Source organism: Loxodonta africana, chromosome 11 (genome assembly GCF_030014295.1).
Source record: "Loxodonta africana isolate mLoxAfr1 chromosome 11, mLoxAfr1.hap2, whole genome shotgun sequence".
Classification (NCBI taxonomy): domain Eukaryota; kingdom Metazoa; phylum Chordata; class Mammalia; order Proboscidea; family Elephantidae; genus Loxodonta; species Loxodonta africana.
The window spans coordinates 90,396,119-90,412,579 of record NC_087352.1 but is presented as its reverse complement, the minus strand read 5'-3'; the positions used below and the strand labels follow the sequence as shown (position 1 = coordinate 90,412,579).

The 16,461-nt window shown below is 39.7% G+C and overlaps 1 protein-coding gene across 1 annotated transcript in view; it reads left to right on the top strand.

Moving 5' to 3' along the window:
- Positions 1 to 1,153: 1,153 nt before the first annotated feature.
- ARHGAP28 (Rho GTPase activating protein 28) overlaps positions 1,154 to 16,461 on the top strand; it is a 102,781-nt gene continuing 87,473 nt past the window's right edge. Inside the window, exons 1-2 of the mRNA XM_010586826.3 lie at positions 1,154 to 1,372; positions 11,326 to 11,543. Of these exons, the coding sequence (XP_010585128.1) occupies positions 1,201 to 1,372; positions 11,326 to 11,543 (390 nt within the window). The 5' untranslated portion in view covers positions 1,154 to 1,200. The remainder of the gene's footprint in view (positions 1,373 to 11,325; positions 11,544 to 16,461) is intronic.

Genomic DNA, 16,461 nt, shown 5'->3' with positions numbered 1-16,461 from the left:
GAGGAGAAGGCAAGCTTGGTGGAGATTCTTTGAAAGGAGTTACACACCCACACCAAATTTGAAAACCATGTATGAACAAAAATAGAATATCCTAAAGCATAAAGTAACTCAGTTATTCTCCATAGTTGAGAACCGACATGTTCTAGTTAATCAAACATTCTGCTCCTAGAAAATATAATGTTTGCTAATCATGGAAGCCAAATATTTTGTTTTATTTTTATGTTAAGTCACTAAAATCTCCCAGAACTCCAGCATTTTGGCATGTATCTGTCCTAATGTGTCTCCTGCTTTTTTTTAACTCACATTTGTTGAACATTTTTATGTTCTAAATGCTTTGCATGTGGTAATTCATTTAGTCCTCCCACAAGCCTGTGAGGTAAGTCTGTGTCTTGCTCTCGCTCTTCGGCCCTTGGACTGGTGGTGGTCCTGTTATGCACTGATAGTAGGAACCTGTACTAGCCTCAGCTGCTGGACACTGTCCGTAGTGGTGGCTTCATCCTTCCAGACCAACCATGGGACTCTGTCTTCTGGGCTCTGCCCTCTTCCCTGTCCTAATGTAGGTTTCCCACCTGACATTAAAGATTATTTCCCTTTACTAATATTATCCCAGCAGCCGACTTTCACACCCTTCTCTGTCATCAACTTGGACGCTTTAAAGAGACAAACTTGTTCTATATGTGTTTTGACTAATACAAATAACTTTCCACTTCTTGAGTGTGTGAAAATTATAAAAATATTTCATGGTAATTCCTATGTGGCCACACAGTTATGAAGTATTAAGAAAAATAGCTGCTGTCAAGTGGATTCGGACTCCTGGTAACCCCATGTGTATCAGAGTAGAGCTGTGCTCCACACGGTTTTCAACGGCTGAATTTTCAGAAGTAGATCACCAGGCCTTTCTTCCGAGACCTCTGCGTAGACTCAAACCTCCAACCTTTCAGTTAGCAGCTGAGTGTTTTGACTGTCTGTACCACCCAGGGACTCCATTATGAAGTAAAAATTATTTAGTAGAAAAGAAGGGTGGCCACTGAATGGCGATCATTCCCTCAAACCCCTCACTGCCACACTAACTCTGTTTCTACACTGATTTTAAAAACTTATGTTAAATTGTGTAATTTATAAAATAAATGACCCTGATTTTCATTCAGATATTCATCTTTCCTCAGAAAATCCATTCCTTGCTGCCGAAGAATTAACAGGATGCTCTCCAATGAGTCTTTACATCCTCCTGCATTTAGCCGCTCCAACTCACAAGCCTCCGTAGACAGCAGCGCCTCTATGGAGGATTTCTGGCGTGAAATAGAAAGTATTAAAGAGAGCTGCATGGGAGGACAAGATGAGCAAACACCAACGGAGGTCAAGCCTGTGGATGGTAAGGAGCTCAATTTGTTGCCTCTTGTGCTCACTGTCTTTCATTGTCTCTCTCTTTGGGGCTGTTGGCTTACAGAAGCTACTTCTTAGTTTAATGCAAGAATCGGTAGAATTCAGTATACGAACTCTGCTCATTTTGGTTTATCTACACTGGACTGGTTCCGGAGGCCCTGGGTGGCACAAATGGTTAATGTGTTTGGCCACTAACCAAAAGGTTGGAGGTTCAAGTCCACCTGGAGGTGCCTCAAAAGAAAGGCCTGGTGATCTACTTCTGAAAAATCATCTATTGAAAAGCCTTTGGAGCACAGTTCTACTCTGACATGCATGGGGTCTCCGTGAATTAGAGTTGACTAAACAACAACTGTTTTTTTTTTTTTTTTTTTTTCCTGGACTGGATCAGGCTGGCTTTGAGCCAAGGTGACTAACCTGAAGGAAGACTGGGCCTCTCTTACTCCCAGCAAAATTCAATGGACCCATTACATATAGCTACTTAAGGTTGCTGTGCTTATCTATTCATTTGATTCATTGTCATCAAGCAAACTGAGTATTTGAATTTTGGTGACTTTAGCATCTATGAAAACCCTGGTGGCATAGTGGTTAAGTGCTATCTATGGCTGCTAACCAAGAGGTCGGCAGTTGAAATCTGCCAGGTGTGCCTTGGAAACTATTGGGCAGTTCTCCTCCATCCTATAGGGTCGCTATGAGTCTGAATTGACTCGACAGCAGTGGGTTTGGTTTTGGTTTTTGGCATCTGTGTATTTGAATACAGATTACCAATAACAAAAATAAATGACAATGAGAGAGAGACAGAAAAAAATTCTGCTAGTGTAATTTGAGGGTAATATTTGACTTTGAAGTATTTACTGATATTAGTGTATTTAGAGACCAATTTTCTCATACACCATAAAGCAAAAGCCATGTCAGTGAAACTGAATTAGTTGTCAGTGAAACTAAATAGCAGAAAAGGGAAATACTATAGCTTTACACAAATAAAATTGGCATAGAAGTGCTTATGAAAATATCTTGAAGGGGGAGGGAGCTGATGGCAAACAAACATAGAAGGCATGCATTATTTGTGTAAAAATACAGTAAAAGAACATTGAGGACCAAAAAAGAAGAGAAAAAATAAAATTATTTACTTTTTATTGAAAGCGTAGGCCATCTCCTCCATGCCTTACCTATCAAAAAGTAAATACATAAGAAATCCAAGAAAGACCAAAGGCAATTCAGCAAGTGTACACCGAAGAATGTTTTCATTAGCCTGTGATTAACCTCAAGACAACTACCAAGATACACTGAAGCTAAAAAGCCTTTTTATTATTCATTCCCTTTACTACAGATCTTTCTTTCTCAGGTCTGTGAAATAGTAGTTCCAATATACCACAACACTGTACACTGTTAGAAATAAAAAGCCCCTCAACACATTTAGTGAGGATCAATTTCAAGGGAACCTCTCCTCCACCAGTGAAGTGTGTTCTTATTCACTTCCTACCTAACGTTTTGCCTTTTGTATCCAGCAAGGCAGAAAGACACATAAAGGAAAACTCATCTTATCCTCCTACTCCTTTTTTCTTACTGTTTAGCTAGCTAGCTCTGTATTAAAAACCGATAACCTCTACTTTAAATCGAACACCATTGGGTCTATTTTCATTATCATTCAGTTAAATGTTTTCTCATTTTTCTTATGTGTTGCTTAATTTCCAATTTTCTAGGTACCTCATTGTTATTGGTTACTAAGTTATTCGTGTTATGATTAGGTAACACAGTTCATAAGATTTCAACCTTTTGGAATTTATTTAGACTTATTTTATGGTCCAGGATATGGTCCGTCTTGGTCAAGAAACATGTTCTACCGTTGTCTAATTGCCAATTAGAGCAAAGTGGTTGATACTTTTGATCACATCTATTGTGTCCTTACTATTTTTTGTCTAATTCTTCTATCAGTAACTGAGAGTGGGTTGTTAAAATCGCCAACTGATTGTGGATTTGTCTGTGTTTTCCTTTTATTCTGTCAATTTTTGCTTCTTGTATTTTGAAGATCTGTTATTAGGTACATGCATGTTAACGACTGTTATTCCTCTTTATTGAATAACCCATTTTATCATTATGAAATCCCCCTCCTCAATACTTCTGGTAATATCCCTTGTCTTATAGTCTGCTTTGTCTAATATTGATATAGTCATTCTAGCATTCTTACAGTTATTTTTTGCATGGTATCTTTTTCCATTCTCTTACTGTCTTATTATGTTTCTTTTAAATTTCTCTGTTGGCATTTTAGAGCCCTGGTGGTGTAGTGGTTAAGAGCTTGGCTGCTAACCAAAAGGTCAGCAGTTTGAATTCACCAGCCACTCCTTGGAAACCCTGTGGGGCAGCTCTGTCCTATAGTGTGGCTGAGTTAGAATCAACCCGGCGACAGTAGGTTTGTTTTTTTCGGTTCGGTTGGCATTTTAGCTATACTGCTTTGATTTTTTTAGGGACTAATTGAGTATTACAATATTCGTCCCTAATTTATCACAGTCTACTTAGAGCAAATATTATGCATTTTCATATAAAATGTAAGACTCTTCCATAATTCCGTTTACCCTTCTTGTCCTGTGCTTTGTTCTGTTGTCAAATGGACAATGTCTACATTTTATGCATGCATCAGTACAAAGTTGCTATCAAATTATTTTTTTATATCAGAATGGACTCCTGGTTTATTTAGGAGGTTATAATCTTTTACTGTCATTTATTCTGATGCTCAAATTGTCCCAGATTTGACCAGTGAAAGCCACTTTAAACTGACCTCTATACCCTTTTGAAACATCTCATCTTTCTTGCAACATTTCCTTCCTCTCTGGTGCAAGATGATCTAGGCTTGTATTTTTCTTGTGTCACCCTTGAATCAGACATTTCTCTAGGGGCCTTGCTTCTTTTTAGTATAGAATGATATTTGGAAGCCAAGATCTGGTCACTAGCTGATGCTTGATGCTTGTTGCTTTGAAGGGTTATGCTCTTCCAAGGCCCTCTTAGTAGACTGAATAACAACAACAACAACAAAACGAAACCCATTGCTGTCGAGTTGGTTCCAACTCATAGCAACCCTATAGAGCAGAGTAGAACTGCCCCATAGAATTTCCAAGGAGTGCCTGGTGAGCTTGAATTGCTGACCCATCAGGGTTTCCTAGTGGACTGAATAAGGGTATATATATATAGGAGCCTTTGTTGTGCAGTGGTTAAGCATGTGAACCCACCAAGTGGCACTGCACGTGAAAGACCTGGAGGTCTGCTACCGTAAAAATTACAGTCTAGAAAACCCAATGGGGCAGTTCTACTCTGTCATATATTGTTGTTATGTACCATGAAATAGATTCCAACTCATAGCAACCCTATGGGACAGAGTAGAACTGCCCCATAGTGTTTCCAAGGAGTGGCTAGTGAACTCGAATTGCCAACCATTTGGTTAGTATCCAAACACTTAACCACTGCACTACCAGAGCTTCACTCTGACTTATAGGATTGTTATAAGTCAAAATAGACTTGACAGCACACAGGAACAACATGTTGCTGTTAACTTTTAGCTGCCATCAAGTTGGCCCCCAACTTACGGCAACCCCATGAACAACAAAATGAAAGGCTACCCAACCTTGCACCATCTCCATGATCAATTGTGGATGGTACTGATGTGAATAGGTCTTCAAAAGTAGATCACCAGGCCTTTCTTCCTAGTCTGTCTTAGTTTGGAAGCTCTGCTAAAATCTGTTCAGCATTATAACAACACACAAGCCTCCACTGAGAGATAAGTGGTGACCGTGCATGAGACGTATTGTCTGGAAATCAAACTCAGGTCTCCCGCGTGGAAAGCAAGAATTCTACCACTGAATCACTACTCCTATGCCAATATATAAATGGAGCCCTGGTGGCACAGTGGTCAAGAGCTTGGCTGCTCAGCAAACAATTGGCAGTATGAATCCACCAGCCACTCCTTGGAAATCCTATAGGGCAGTTCGAACCTGGCCTATAGGGTTGCTATGAGTCGGAACTGACTCGACGGCAACAAGTTTGGTTGGGGTATATGTATATATGTATGTATATGTATATGCATGTATGTGTATGTATATACACATACATATATACTGCTTTAAAGTTCTTATTCACGATCAGTGTCATCCCAGAGTCAGTTTCTATTGACTACTTTTTCTCTTGATAAATGAGCCCATTTTTTGTTTTCTTTTTGAATACATTTAGACTACATGATTGATATGTTTCAGAGACTCTGTATTCCAATGCCTTCCTCTACAGGTAGTTAATTTTAGTTCTAGCAAACAGTTAACTTGACTGGACCCATACTCCCACCTCTGTCTTTCCTGTCTGTGCAGCATCTGCAATATTGGTCAGTTATTTAGCCTTCCAGATGTTGTTTTTTACTGGTATGCTTGGAGTCTCCCACACATATTTTTAGTTCAGGGTTTAGTCAAGGATTTTGTCAGAGTTTATGCACAGATTTTGAGGCTCCCTCTTATCAGGAACATGTCCGTCACTTTCCAGCTGTTCTGATAATCCCATACTTTGTCTTTTGACCCCTATTTGCATTCTAGCCACTGTGTACTGTAGAGATTGAAAATTGCCCACAGCGGAAAAACTGTATAAATGCAAATCTCACCCAGTAAGTTTCCATTTATAAGAATTTGATTATTTTCTCAGTTTCTGCCTGTGTTTCGTTCCTCTCTATTACCTTCAAATAGTTATTTTATGTATTTTATTCAGAGTTCATGATTGTTATAATTGTTCTGCACTGGACTGTTATTTAGATCCAACCTCCAGATTTTGTTGCTGTTAGTTGCCATCAAGTTGATTCCAACTCCTGGCAATGCCGTGTGTACTGAAAATTTTTATCCAATTATTGATATGTTTCCCCAGCAAATTTACTAACCTGTGGACTTTCAGTGATAGCTACACTGATTTGAAGAAACCGATGTTTTGTACCCATCATTTTCCTGACTTACTGGAATAATTTCCTTAACTCTATATTTCAATTAAAAATTAATTATTTAATTAATTCAACAAACATGTGAACCTACTATGTGTCAGGCACTCTGGTAGGTGTTGGTGTTGGAGTTATAAGCAAAGCTGAAATGTTTCCTTCTTTATGGAGTTTATAATCTGGTGACAGAGAAAGTAATTAATGAAATGATCATAAAAATAGATATATCTTTTGGGGGGAAATTATTTGAACAAAAAAGAAAAGCAGCAGTATTGGCATAGATGGATAGATAGGTCCTAACGGTAGGACCTGAGCTCATCTGAGGGGTTTAGGAAAAAAAGACTTCATTGAGGAAGGGATGTATAAACTGAGATCTGAAGGATTGAAAGAATCAGCATGTCCAAAGGTTTGTAAGAAAATACAGCATAGATTTTTGAGAAACCAAAAGTAGGCTAGCATTGCTGAAAACAGAGGGTAAGTAGAGTATGGTATAAACTGTGGCCAAAAAGGTAAGCGGCTTTATATCTTATAGGCCATATCAAGGGTTTTTTTTTTTTTTCCTTAATCCCAAGAGCAAGGAAAAATGTAGCATTATTTTAGAAAGGGGTAATAGATTTATATTTTGAAAGAACTAATTTAGTTACAATATGGAAAATAGATTGGAAGGGGATTAAGAAGGTCTGAGGGGAGAACTTTTGGGTGGTAATTGCAGTAGTCCAGGTGAAAGATGATGATAGTTGGACCAGAGTTATGACAGAAGAGATAAAGTGGGCAATTTTGAGATATAATAAGGAGATAATATCAAAAGGTCTTGGTGATGCATTGCTTTTGAGCCATGAGAGAGAGTGAAGAGTAAAAAAGGACTCCTGGGTTACTCACTTGCCAACTTAGATGGATAGTGGGTTTCATTTGTTGAAATTATGGAATACTGGCACAGAACTACACTTGAAAATGAAAAATATGAGTTCAGTTTTGAACATGTTAAGTTTGACATATGATTGATAAATCCAAGTAGTTGAGTAGGAAATTGGATATATGGAGCTGAAAATCAAAGGATCAGTCAATGTTGAAAACACGCATTTGGCAACTGGAGTAATGAGCACAGAATTGCATTGCTCATAATTCAGCAAACAGGAGTAACATTGATATATACCATGGAGCATACTTATTCTACATCTTCTGCAGTCAGAGTCCAAGGATTTAGGCCATCCTAACCCCTCATATGTATTCAAAAGCTGGGCAAGGAAAGAGAAGAACTGAAGAGGAATTGACACATTTGAATTGTGGAGTTGGCAAAGAATATTGAATATACCATAGACTGCCATAAGAATGAACCAAACTTTGGTGAAGGTTAATGTTGTGTGTCAGCTTTGCTGGGCCGTAATTCCCAGTGGTTTGGCAGTTATGTAATAATGTAGTCATCCTCCATGATGTGATCTGATGTAATCAGCCAATCAGTTGTAAGAGGCGTTTCCTCTAGGATGCGGTCTACATCCAAATACATATGGATATTCTGGCAAAGCTCACTTGCTTTCTCTGGATCCTACATCTGGCTCATCATATTCTGACCTGTGTTTCTCGGACCTTGAGCCAGCAGCCTGCCATTTTGCCTGCCAATCTTGGATTCGACGGCCTCCGCAACCCGTAAGCTGATCTTGGGTTTATCAGCCCTGCAGCTACTGAGTCAGGAAAAGCCTCCAGTCTGATGCCTGACCCACAGGCTTGGGACTTTCCAGCCTCTACAACTGCATAAGCCATCTCCTATATATATATACATATATGTATATGCCTCACAGGGAACCCTTGTGGCACAGTGGTTAAGAGTTTGGCTGCTAACCAAAAGCTCAGCAGTTTGAATCCACCAGCTACTCCTTAGAAACCCTATGGGGAATCTCTACTCTGTTGTATAGGGTCCCTATGAGTCGGAATCAAAGTGACAGCAATGGATTTTGGAGTTATGCTTCACTGGTTTTGCTTCTCTAGAGAACCCAGGCTAAGACATCAGTCTTGCAAGAAGTGCAGCCAGGATGCTTCTTAGAAGTAAGGATGGCGAGACTTTGTCTCGCTTACTTTTGACATGCTATCAGAAGGGACCAATACCTGGAGAAGGACATCATTACATTCACAAGCAGAGGGTCAGTGAAAAAAAGAGACAGCGAGATGGATGGACACAGTGGTTGCAACAATGGGCACAAAAATACCTACTATTGTGAGAATGGCACAGGATCGAGCAACATCTCCTTCTGTTGTACATAAGGTTACTATGAGTTAGAACCCACTCGCCAGCAGCTAACAAAACCCCTACCTGTTGTTGTTAAGTGGATTCTGGCTCATTGTGGCATTATAGGACAGGGTAGATCTGCCTCACAGAGTTTCCAGGGTTGTAATCTTTACAGAAGCCAGCTGCCACAGCTTTCTTCCTTGGAGCGGCTGGTGGGTTCCAATCGCCAACCTTCTGGGTAGCAGCTGAGCCTTAACTACTGTTCCACCAGGGCTCCCTAACAAAATCAGTAGTGTATGTAAAAAATTGGGCTAGGAGGTCAGTCACACTGGGGTTTTAACTTTCGCCTTACCAATTATTCTTCCCTCCTGCTATTTCCTTACTCCTTACAGAGAAAGGGGAAAAAAATCCAATTTTTTAAAATTTAATATTTATACTGCATTTGTAAAATTTTGTCCTCAGAAATGAACATCTACAGCTTAAGTAAAGGAAACCTTCTGGGTAAAATTCACTAATTTAAAAGGTTTATTGTTTTAGATGTCTGTTGCTATTTGTGGCACAGTGGTCAAGCACTTGGCTACTAAGTAAAAGGACAGCGGTTTCAGCCACCAGCAGTTTCACAGGAGAAAGATATGGCAGTTCTTCCGTGAAGATTACAGCCTTGGAAACCCTATGGGGCAGTGCTCCTCTGTCTTATAGGGTCGCTGTGAGTTGGAATTGACATAACAGCTGTAGGGTTTTTTTGTTTTGCATTTTCTGTGAAAGGGAAGGCTTAAAAAGCAAATGAAAAAGAAAAACATGGTATCAAATCAAACATTTACCTAGGTAAGAGATTAGACCTGTCAAGCCCTTAGAAGTCTTTGTTTATATACAAATGAAGCAATAATATAAGCAGACTCCAGAACTCCTGACTGATGCTTTGATATGTTATTTACAAATCAGTCTAATCTGCTTGTTTAAACAAACCTCTTCAGGCGATACACAGTTCCCAGAAGTCGAAGTGTAGAGGATTCTCTGTTACATGACATCCTTATTCTCAATTCTTTATTTCCCCACATCTCATTTACAATAGCAATTGATTCTCATTATGATGAATTTTAAGCTTTTGAATTGCTTTTTGAAAAAATGAAAGATAACTTGATGTTCAGAATAAGGAGAAAAGTAAGAGAACATTTACTGGACACCTACTTTGTCCCAGACCCTGGTGGGTGGCGTAGTGGTTAGATGCTACAGCTGCTAACCAAAAGGTCAGCAGTTTGAATCCTCCAGGCGCTCCTTGGAAACTCTATGGGGCAGTTCTACTCTGTCCCATAGAGTCGCTGTGATTTGGAATCGACTCGACTGCAGCGGGTTTGGTTTTGGTTTTTTCTTTGCCATCTGTCATGAATACATTGATAAAGTAACCCTCACAGCAACCTAATGCTTTTCTTCTTATTACCTCCATTTTGCAGAGAGGACACTGAAGCCTGGAGATTATGGGAAAATTTACCAAAGCCACCCAGCTAGTAAATGGTGCCACTGAGATTTGAACCTACATTTAAGTGATTAAAAATCCACTTATGTATTAATCCACTCTTTTCTCTTAGTACAAATATCTATATTTTATCATTTTTCAAAAAATAAGTAGTCTAGAGATGGTTTATATTTACCTCTCTGACAAGGAAAATTATTTATTTATCTTACCAAGTTTCCCAGTTAGAAACTTTACTAGAAAATATTTTAAAATTTGATCTCTTTAAAAATTATAATACAGACTTTTCATTCATACTCCTAGGCCTTTCCCATAATTACTGTGGGGAAAAAAAAACAGTCTTCCATTTACATTTAAAGTAATTACTGATAAGGAAGTGTTTACTTCTGCCATTTAGCTATTATGGTCTATATGTCTTATATGTTTTTTCCCTCTCATTTCCTCCTTTACTGCTTTTTAAACTTATTATCATTTAGTTGAATTTTTGTAGTGTGCCTTTTTGATTTTCTTCATCTTTCCTTTTCTGTATTTTTTTAAGTTATTTTCTTAGTGTCTACTTTGGGGGTTACAATTATCGTAAACATTTAATGATTTAGTTTGAATAATACCAGTTTAGTTTCAAAAGCAAACACTCCGTCTTTATATTATCGTCACAGATCACATCTTCATACACTGTTTGCTCATTAAAACAGATTTATAATTATCGTTTAGGCATGTGCCTTTTAAACCATAGGAAAAAAAGAGTTACAAACCAAAAACACAATAACACCAATATATATAGAGAGAGAGAGAATGAGAACCGAATATCCTGAGTATTATATGTGCTAACTAATAATCTAATGCTCCCACTCCTCAGGAATTGCTGATTTTTGCTGGTTAAGGACTAGAGCCATTAGTTTGTGATTTTTTCCAAACTATTTTTGCAAAGTTTGTATTCCTTGCTATGTTTATTCACTAAAGTTTCTGTTTAAAAAGTCGGTGTTTTTTTGACTGTACTATTAAGACGATGGAAACCGTGGTGGCGTAGTAGTTAAGTGCTACAGCTGCTAACCAAGAGGTTGGCAGTTCAAATTCACCAGGTGCTCCTTGGAAACTCTATGGGGCAGTCTACTCTGTCCTATAGGGTCACCATGAGTCGGAATCGAGTCTACAGCATTGGGTTTTCGGTTTTTATTAAGACAATCTTCATATATTGCTTAAAAGTGTTTCTTATTGGGTGATATGCACAGACCTAGAGGTATACATGTCCAGTTGTGCCAAATATGTTGCTAACCTTCTCCCAATAATGTTATTTTACAGAAGGAGAACTTGAAGCAGAATGGTTGCAAGACGTGGGTTTGTCAACTCTGATCTCAGGCGATGAGGAGGAGGATGGGAAGGCCTTGCTCTCTACATTGACTCGAACCCAAGCAGCTGCAGTGAAAAAGAGATACAACACCTATACTCAGACCATGAGAAAAAAGAACAAGCAGTCTGTCAGGGATGTCAGGGACATCTTTGGAGTCAGTGAATCTCCCGTAAGTAATGAACACAGCTTAAGAAGTGTTTTGGTTTGGTTTTTGTTTTTTGAGGGGTGCGGCAGGGAGGGTTGGAAAACATCAGAAAAGGCTGGTCACATTCTAGCTTTCAGAGAAAACTAAGACAGACACGCAGTACAAAATTTGACTAATTTGAACTTAAGTGATCATTCCTTGTCTCCCATACTGCCATCTTATGTCAACATTACATTTATTCCTTTCTTTGTTGAAGTTGGAGGGCAACTTCTTTGGCGATGAAACGCATTTTTCTGGTTGGGATACAGAGGGCCTTTACTTAAATCTCAGCTCTCTGAGGGAAAGTCTGGGGTAGGGCAAATGAGCCCCCAGGGAAGTGGGCCTGTGTATTGTAAACAAGCCCAGGTGGTTTGCTTTAAATGCAGTGATGTGGTGGAGTAGGTAGGGAAGCCTTTATGTTCAGATAAACTAAAATGGTAAAAATGAGAGATATCAGCATTAATTAAGAAGGCAAGAGAATAAGGTAAGCATCAAATGTTTTATGAGGAATGAGTGGTCGAAGTTGCAATTTACCCTTAGCACTTCCATGGCTACAATTTTACTTCTGAGGCTGTTAGTCATGTTCTCCTATTTCTACCTTTGTTTTACTCCTAACTAGGTGCAGGACTCTGACTCATGACGACCTCATGTGTGTCCGAGTAGAACCATATTCCATACGGGTTTCACTGGTTGATTTTTTGGAAGTAGATCTCCAGGCCTTTCTTCTGAGGTGCCTCTGTGTGCTCAAACCTTTAGCCTTTTGATTGGCAGTACAGCACTTTAACCATGTGTGCCACCTAGGGACCCCCATTTTACTCTTCACTTCTCCTTACAACCTATTCATTCATTCATTCATTTATACAACAAATACTGAATACATTCCTGTGCAAGACACTAACTATATCAGGTTCTATTGCTGATAGGATTCTTGGAACTTTAGGGGTAATTAGTATACAGGGAAATATACTTGATATTCTGCTGCAGTTACAGATAAAGAGTTGCCTCAGGCAAGTTAGTTATCATTCTGATTTAGGTTTCTTGTCTGTTTAATTATAATATTAACAATGACATAAATTAAAATTTCGAGGATATTGAATAGAAAGCGTGGTTGAAGACAGTCTCCAATTTGAGTTACTTTAGCTTGTTTGTAACTCATATCTTCCCTTAGATATATTAATTACATTCTGTAGTTGCCAGGGCAGCTCACACATGCCTACTTAACCCATAATGCATCTGTGCCAACGGTATTCTAGAATAGTGCTGTTCTTTAAAACTTTCTACAGTGATGGATGTTTTATTTCTGTGCTGTTCAATATGGTAGCCACATGTGGCTTGAAATGTGCCTAGTGTGACTAAGGAAATGAATTTTTGTTTTTATTTAACTTTAATTGATTTAAATTTAAATAGCCATATGTGGTTTATAACTAATATACTGAACAGCAGAGTTCTAGAATCTTCTGCACTATGTAATGAAATGCCTTGAGGTAAGTGAACTTTGAGTTCTGTGCTGTTTGACACTTCAGCCTGGTTGAAACCTGTGTCTTTCTTGATGGTGGGATTTTCTACAGCTGTAAAAGTGACTCCCACAACTTGAGTAAAGGGCTCCAGTTACAGGTGTCCTGGCCAAGATGCCTATCAAAGAAAAGGTTTGCCCTGCTGGTTTAAATTCCCTGAATTACTGTTCAGTTATCTCCAAGATCATCTTCAGAGGGTACTAAGAACTTGCCCTACATGCTTCCTTTTCCACTCCTGTTTTCAGCTACTTCAGATTAAGGTTTCTGCTATTCTTTAACAAACTGCAGAATAGGAACGGGTCTGTAGGCCTCTCCTGAATACTCCAGTTACTTAAGAAAATGCACACGTTATCTCTTTAGGATTCCTATAACTTTCTATCAAGGCCATGTTTTCCAGCTATCAATTCTTCTTCTTTGTTTAGAACTTTTACATTCCAGTTGCCAGTCATTATCAATGCATCTTGATTACATGTTTGATCAACTTCAGACAGCAGAAACTGGTAAAAATCTTCAATTTCTTCATCTTTGGCCTTAGTGGTTGATACATAAATTTGAATAATAGTCATATTAATTGGTCTTCCTTGTAGGCATGTGGATATTGTCATGGATTGGATTGCGACACCCCAAAAAATATGTGTCAACTTGGTTAGGCCATGATTCCAAGTATTGTGTGGTTGTCCTCCATTTTGTGATTGTAATTTTATGTCGAGGGGATTAAGTGGGATTGTAACACCACCCTTACTCAGGTCACGTCCCTGATCCAAGGTAAAGGTAGTATCCGTGGGGTGTAGCCTGTACCACCTTTCATCTCTCAAAAGATAAAAGGAAAGGGAAGCAAGCAGAGAGTTGAAGAGCTCATACCACCAAGAAAACAGTACCAGGAGCAGAGCATGTCCTTTGGACATGGAGCCCCTGCACATGAGAAGCTCCTGGATCAGGGGAAGATTGAGGACAAGGACCTTCCTCCAGATCTGACAGAGAGAGAAAGCCTTCCCTGGAGCCAACACCCTGAATTTGGACTTGTAACCTACTAGACTGTGAGAAAATTAATTTCTCTTTGTTAAAGCCATCCACTTGTGGTATTTCTGTTATGGCAGCACTAGATGACTAAGACAGATATTATCCTATCACTGACAGCACTGCACTTCAGGATAGATCTTGCAATGTTCCTTTTTGATGATGAACGCAATGCCATTCCTCTTCAATTTGTCATTCCTGGCATAGTAGACCATATGATTGTCTAATTGAGAATGGCCAGTATCAGTCCATTTCAGCTCACTAATGCATAGGATATCGATGTTTATGCTTTCCATTTCATTTTTGATGACTACCAGTTTTCTGAGATTCATACTTCATACATTCCAAGTTCTGATTATTAATGGATGTTTGGAGCTGTTTCTTCTCATTTTGAGTTGAGCCACATCAGTAAATGAAGGTCCTAAAAGCTTGACTCCATTCATGTAATTAAGACCAACTCTAGGCAGTGGGGCTGAGATGGCGGAGTTGTCAGACGCTTCCGGTGGTCCCTCTTACAACAAAGATGAGATAAAAACAAGTGAATAGATTATATATATGACAAGCTAGAAACCCTGAGCATCAAAGACAAAGTTAAAAAATTGGACTGGTGATGGGGGAGGGGAGGAGATGCTGCAGAAGCAGTGAGGAGCAGCCCCTGTGGTAAGGCTGGTGGTAGTGTTCTGGGACACACCTGCTTCAACGAAAGGAGACAAACGAAGTGGCGCACCCCTGACCCTCTCGTGTGACTGCGACGCAGCTGGTGGTAGCGTTTAGGACGTGGGTGCTTCAGCAAAAGAAGGCAAGCAAAGTGGCACAACCCCTGAACCTCTGGTGGGGCTTGTGGTAGCATTTAGGACACAGCTACTTCAATGAAAGAAGGCAAGCGAGGTTCCACAGACCTGCCACCTGGTGCAACCACAGAACCAGCGCACACAATCTACACAAGCCTCCGGAATCTGAGAGAAAACAGCACTCCCTACACAAGGTAAGTGATTTTGTCTGATTTACTGCTCGGATCTAATAGCTCCTCATTTTGAAAGAACTCTCTCCTATCTATCTAATTCGTTCTCCCTCTGCCGCATCTGGCTTCATTAATAGTTGATTTCTCTGGGCCTGAGATAGGTCCTGCTGCACTTCCTGAGCCATTCCCCTGGCCTTGGAGAAGGAACAAATTAACAAATTGGGGGAAAATACTCTGCCGGATCCCCTAACCTGGAAACTCAGGGCAGAAGCAGCTCCAGTCCAGGCACAAGGGGTCCACAGATTCTGCCTTCACCCCTGCATAGATCCAGGTGGCCCCATTACAGCAGATAGGATCTGGCTGTTACAGAGCAAAGGCCAATCTCTTTGAGGTCTGACTGTAACTGTTTCAGCTGTGCAGTGGAGAGGTAGGTTTTTAATATTTGATACCACTCTGCCTATTAAACAGAGCCCTCACCTACCTACAGCAGGGACCTGAGGACCTAGCTACCTGTGACAGGGCTCCAAGGATAAGTGGTGCCTACCAGCCCTTACAATTAAAAGCACTGGATGCCTATAGTATGGCTGCAGAGCCCACCCACCAGAGCACTCTAAAGAAGAGGGACATGCCTTCCTTACAGACATTGGGGGAAGGTTGTCAACCCCCTGCCTCCCTCAGAGTGTGACCCCCTGCTGCTACCAGAAATGAGTGCTTACACCAATCACCACTGCATCTCTAAGATCGTATGTGAGAGCCTGCACCACACACTAGGTGACCAACTACTGAGACACCTGAGCTGAATCTATACAAGAGTAGTGAATGTGCTCCTAGACTCATATACCTGGTAACAGCTCTAGCCATCTGGTAACAGGACATTAGTGCTTCAAAGATGCAAATAAGCAAGCTCACTCTAGTAGCCTATTTGGTTATATCAAAACAAAACAAGACCCTAGGACATAGTGAGGAAACATAAAATTAATACAGTAACTTATAGGTGGCTCAGAGACAATAGTCTATATCAAATCACATAAAGAAGCTGACCATGATTGCTTCAACAAACTCCCAAAACAAAGAATCAAGGACTCTTCTGGATGAATATGTCCTCCTGGAATTACCAGATGTAGAATACAAAAGATTAATATACAGAACTCTTCAAGACATCAGGAAGGAGGTGAGGCAAAATGCAGAACAAGCTAAGGAACACACAGTTAAAGCAGTCAAGGAAATTAAGAAGATTTTTCAAGAACATCATGAAAACTTGAATAGGCTGCAAGAATCCGTAGACAGCAATCAGAAATTCAGAAGCTTAACAATAAAATTTCAGAATTAGACAACTCCGTAGAAAGTCAGCAGAACAGAATTGAGGAGATGGAAGTCAGAATTAGCGAAATTGAAGATAAAACACCTGGCA